At 40.7% G+C, this 5,114-nt stretch overlaps 2 protein-coding genes across 3 annotated transcripts in view; both read right to left on the bottom strand.

Annotated features, from left to right (window-relative positions):
- HERPUD2 (HERPUD family member 2) overlaps positions 1-4,795 on the bottom strand; it is a 41,797-nt gene extending 37,002 nt beyond the window's left edge. Inside the window, exons 1-2 of one of the 2 annotated variants that reach the window (XM_047763085.1) lie at positions 4,649-4,775; positions 1,450-1,597 (exon numbers count right to left, since the gene is read on the bottom strand). Coding sequence is in view for 1 of the 2 variants with exons in the window: in XM_047763084.1 (XP_047619040.1) it covers positions 4,649-4,795 (147 nt within the window). In the remaining variant the exon portion in view is untranslated. Of the gene's footprint in view, positions 1-1,449; positions 1,598-4,648 lie in introns of both variants that reach the window. The other variant, XM_047763084.1, reaches the window with a different exon arrangement.
- The window catches only part of LOC125117325 (uncharacterized), a 104,732-nt gene continuing 102,727 nt past the window's right edge, over positions 3,110-5,114 (bottom strand). Inside the window, exon 4 of the mRNA XM_047763123.1 lies at positions 3,110-5,062. Coding sequence (XP_047619079.1) covers positions 4,922-5,062 — 141 coding nt within the window. The 3' untranslated portion in view covers positions 3,110-4,921. The remainder of the gene's footprint in view (positions 5,063-5,114) is intronic.

Below are 5,114 nucleotides of genomic sequence, written 5' to 3'. Positions count from 1 at the left end.
TTTTTGGCTTTTTAGGGCCGCACCCGAGGCATATGGAGGTTCCTGGGCTAGGGATCCAATTGGAGCTACAGCTGCTGGCCTACACCACAGGCACAGCAACACTGCATCCTTAACCCACTGAGCAGGGCCAGGGATCAAACCCGAAACCTCATGGTTCCTAGCCAGATTTGTTTCCGCTGAGCCACAACGGGAACTCCTTATTTCTTATTTTTAAAATATTCTCTAGGATAGTCCCTTCTACTAGATAACATTAAGTTCAATCATTTTGATATTTATATATCTAGCAAATAAATCTAAATTAGATCAAAATCTGGATCTACTCAAGTAAAAATGGCCTTCTTGATAGGTATCTTTACCCACTAATAGCAATTACTTAAATTTTAGAATAATTATTTTACACTACAGTCCAATTTTAGGAATTGAAAACTAAAGTCATGAAGTAATGACAAATGTCATATTACAATATGATTCACAATTATCTATCCGCACTATCAACATGAACTGGTGCACTTTTCATTTCTTAAACAAAGTAACAATACCATTCAAAACTCCACCAGAACTCAATTTCACATCTGAGGTTTTTAATAAAGACTTTGTAAACTTCTGCATAAATACGGTAACCGCCTTGCTTCCTAACTGGAAAACACCCTCCCCTTTGTAGCTCATGTGGATCTACAATCTTTTTACATCACACTATATTACTAAGTACTGTAATAATGTAAAGTATTTAGAATCATCAGTGCAACATTAGTTCTGAAAGAACAGTTAAAAAAAAACTATCTTATCTGCTTAAAACTGTTATCAATTCTTTAAGAAAAAATGTCCCTATGAATCTTTTCATAAAACAGCTACACATTCCCTTGCCCCCACTCTAGAGCTGACCACTCCCTTCCTGTACTCCTACAGCACTCAGCACATCCCTCTTGAGTAAAAAAAGTCACACAGTATTCTAGTTATTTAACTAGATGTCTGCAGCCCCCACTAGACCTGAGCTTCTTAAGAGCAAAGGACTCATCGCTTTTTTGTTTAGGATATACATAGACCTCCAAATGCCAGATCAGTAAAATCCTAATTAAATAAATAAATGAAACCCTAGAAAGTGTGCTTTGGAAGGAGGGGTATATTTGTTGTGGGTTTACTGGGGGTGGGGGGGAAACTGAATTTAAAATACCTATGCAGATAGAGATTATCTGTGATTAAACGAAGTCAATATCTGAGCATAAAACTAAAAATCTTAAGCTTTCACAACACTGTTGCAGTTTAGCCACAAGTCCAGCAACACATGTAGGCACATGACCTATCCTTGTAGAGAACCTAAAAGACCAACTTCATATCTCCAGTCTTCTCCCTCCAGTAGCTCTTATTTATTAAGCTCTTGTTTTCCTAGAAACCACTGCCCACAGGAACCCCCCTTCCTCACCCATCAGACCCAAAAAGAGCAGTACTGACCAGAGCGCCCAACTTTGCTACTTCTTAATGGGGGACACTGCTTCTACTAGGCACTAAACCCTTCTCTGCTTCCAAGTCCACAGGCAGATGTGCAGGGAATCAGGCATAAGCAATGATTCCTATTAAACACCAAACAGCACTCAAGACCCTTAAAAACAGAATCAATGTTAAGTAATTATTGTGGGTGGTCATAAGAACCTAAACTTCTTTTATATTAAATCAATAATATAACATTGCTTATATTGCAAAATTTCTCTGTTCCAAATAACAACCTTATAAAGTAAACTTTAACAACTCCAATTCCTATGCAGGGAACTACCTGTGGCTTTGGAGTATCAATAAACAGTTGGTCTGTTCAACAACCAAGATACTTCAAATCAATTCTATGTGATAAATAAGTTCAAATCCAAGTCTGGAGAATCCAATAAATTTACAAAGTTCTCAGTGACTTTCTATGAAAATAAGAAACATACACCCTCACTCTCACTGACCTAGAAATAAACTTCAGATATTAAAACTCACTTGGAGAAAACTTGCCAGAGGAAAAAAAAGTCAGGTTTCCCACAAGGTTAGGTAATTAAGAGGCTACCCATTATTCGGTAGCCTCCAAAAATACCTCCAGTGTACAAGAAGGAGGCGGGCTGGCAGGCTGGGGTGTTTGTAACTGATCTGTCCTCCAGCAGCTGACTGGTCCATATGAGCAGTGGAAATTAGTACCAGGAAAGCAGAACTCCTACCAAAAACAGGCTTCTCCCAGATGCAGGTAAGACAAATGGGTTTCAAACCTCTCTTAGATACTCTTTTTTTTTTTTTTTTTTTTTTTTGGTCCGCCCCATGGCATATGGAGCTCCTGGGCCAAGGAGCAGATTAGATCTGAGCCGCAGTCTTGGCCTAAGCCAAAATACAGCAACGCGGGAGCCTAAAGCTTACTGTGCCAGGTGGGGATCGAACCTGTGTCCCATCACTCCCAGGACACCGCCAATCCCGTTACACCACAGCGGGAGCCCCTAGATATTTTTCTAAAATGAAAAAGTTTCAGGAGTTCCCGTCGTGGCGCGGTGGTTAACGAATCCGACTAGGAACCATGAGGTTTCGGGTTCGGTCCCTGCCCTTGCTCAGTGGGTTAACGATCCGGCGTTGCCGTGAGCTGTGGTTTAGGTCACAGATGCGGCTCGGATCCCGTGTTGCTGTAGCTCTGGCATAGGCCAGTGGCTACAGCTCCGATTCGACCCCTAGCCTGGTAACCTCCATATGCCGCGGGTGCGGCCCAAAGAAATAGCAAAGACAAAAATAAAATAAAATGAAAAAGTTTCAGAAAAGTGATAATTTTTTCCATCACAGTGAAAATCATGTCCCTTTTGGTTTAATTGTATAACATAAAGATCCTTACACTTGAGCCTCTGTTCTCAGATATAAGCTCAATAATGTACCTAGGAATAGTGTACTTTGAAATGGCTATCTTATGAACAGTACTATGGAAGTCTATGACTTTCAATTCTGATGATCCTGAAAAACTATTTTCTACTTCAAAAATGTATAAAACAAATCATATGCAATAGGAAGTCTTTTGTACAGAATTTTTTTAAAGAAGTTGTTACCCTTTAAGTAAATCTTAACTTTCAAGAAAAGATTTGAATAAATCAAAGTTCCAACTACTGTGTTCAAGTACTTAAATACTTCAGGGTTTTTATTTCTCCTACTCAGAACATTTGCATCACAAAGTTCTGACAAACAAAGCTAGTGCCAACTAAGTTGTTTTTCCAAACCTCCTGTTTTTGCAATCATCACCCTATTTCTATAGTTATTCTAGAAGTCTACATGCCTTACTAAACTTAATACTGTATAACACTGAAACAGTTCTAATTCATCAATATCTTAATATAGATCAAGTGCCTTCCTTACTTATATGCACAAAATAAGTATTAAGTAAAACCAAGAAAGCACAGTTGCCTTCCAACACATCCCTTCTGCTGGCTTAAATCTGCCTGATGCTAAAAATAATTCCCACCCTAAAAATCCAAGGCTCTTCATTAATTAAAAAAAGGTTTAGTAATCACTGAAAACTACCTATTCAGGAATGAAATTTTCATACAACGGAGAACATGAAAGCCTCACTTTCATACACTCTCCATAACATTATACTTGTCTAAAAAATTTTTTTTTTTTAAACGGCTGAACCTGCAGCATATGGAAGTTCCCAGGCTAGGGGCTGAATTGGAGAATTGGAGCTGGAGCTGCAGCTGCCAGCCACAGCCACGCCAGATCTAAGCCTCATCTGCAACCTACACCGAAGCTTGAGGCAATGCTGGATACTTTAACCCACTGAGCAAGGCCAGGGATCCAACCCACATCCTCATAGATACTAGTCGTAGGGTTCTTAATGCACTGAACCACAATGAGAACTCCCCAAGACTTCATAATTACCAACTATGTTGATAACTTTCAAATCTAACTTTGGGCACAGACGCAGCTGTACTATTTTATTATCTTTGCAATGTCCTGATATGATTCAGAAAGGAAAACACTGCCACGATGATTTACAAATGGCTGTATGAAAAGAATAAAAGATGAACCAAATGATGGGGGTAGAAGGACTGTTTTCTTCTAAGTTAAAAAAAAAATTTGTGTCCTCTACAGGAGAAAAATGAGAAAGGGGGCAGAAGGAAAATGAATCTAAAACATATAACTCTTTGCTTCTTAAAACATATATACTAGAGTGGAACGTATAACTTTTATAGTGGTCACATACTTATTTCCAAGAAAAAATTCGCTCTTCAACAGTCGGCAAATTTCTGGGCCAGGCATTGCAAGTAAAAAGGAATTTTAGTCTAATAAGCGATAAGAGCTTTAAGATGGGTTGTAGTACTACTTCATCTTTTTTAAAAAAAGATAAAGAGGCATCTGTCATCCCCATTTTAAGTCCAAGGAAAATGGTCCTATTGTATGCCTGCCAATTCTCATGTCCCTTGATATTTCCCTATACTCTTACTAATTAACTGAACCTCATCAGGAAGATATTAATGATGTTTCACACACTCAAGAGAGACATCACCTCGGAATGCAAAATACTCTGCAGTCAAAAAGAGACCTATTTGATTCAAGGGGAGTTCGGGGAGAGGGGATGAGCGGGCGTTTAAGGGAATACTTGGCACGAAAAGCTGCCGGCCAGAGCAGCTGCGCCCAGCTTTTAGACACTTACTGGTTTGCTAGGGTACACGTTAGACAGATGCGTTTTTAGTTTCCCCACGGTCCAGTTCAAGAAGCAGCTAATAGTCTGGTCACTGTATTTCTGATTCGGTGCTTTAATGATGAGGGTCACAGGAATCTCCATCCCATTTTGGTCCATGGTGCCCCCAAAGTCGAACAGAGTCACAAGGAGCAGCAGTTAAGCCTAAACGAGCCGAGGTGGTTACTGCCGGCGTGGCTGGGATGGGTACGGAAGCGAGTGGGTTGTTAATATCCCGTGTCCAAGTCAGTCACAAGTGCATCGGGCGATACAAAGGCCATTGCCGGCACCGAGGATGATGGACAGTGGCGGCAGCGGCGGCGGGGTCTGGGGCCCGGCCCAGGGTGCAGTTCTCCCCGCCAGGTCTAGGCTTCGCAGGGCTCCGGACTGCAGAGGGAGGCCGGGAGTAGAGAGAGAAAGCAATGAGAAGGGAAGGAGG

The sequence above is a fragment of the Phacochoerus africanus genome, chromosome 16 (genome assembly GCF_016906955.1).
Source record: "Phacochoerus africanus isolate WHEZ1 chromosome 16, ROS_Pafr_v1, whole genome shotgun sequence".
Classification (NCBI taxonomy): Eukaryota; Metazoa; Chordata; class Mammalia; order Artiodactyla; family Suidae; genus Phacochoerus; species Phacochoerus africanus.
The sequence above is the reverse complement of the archived record's forward strand: the minus strand, read 5'-3'. Positions and strand labels throughout refer to the sequence as shown.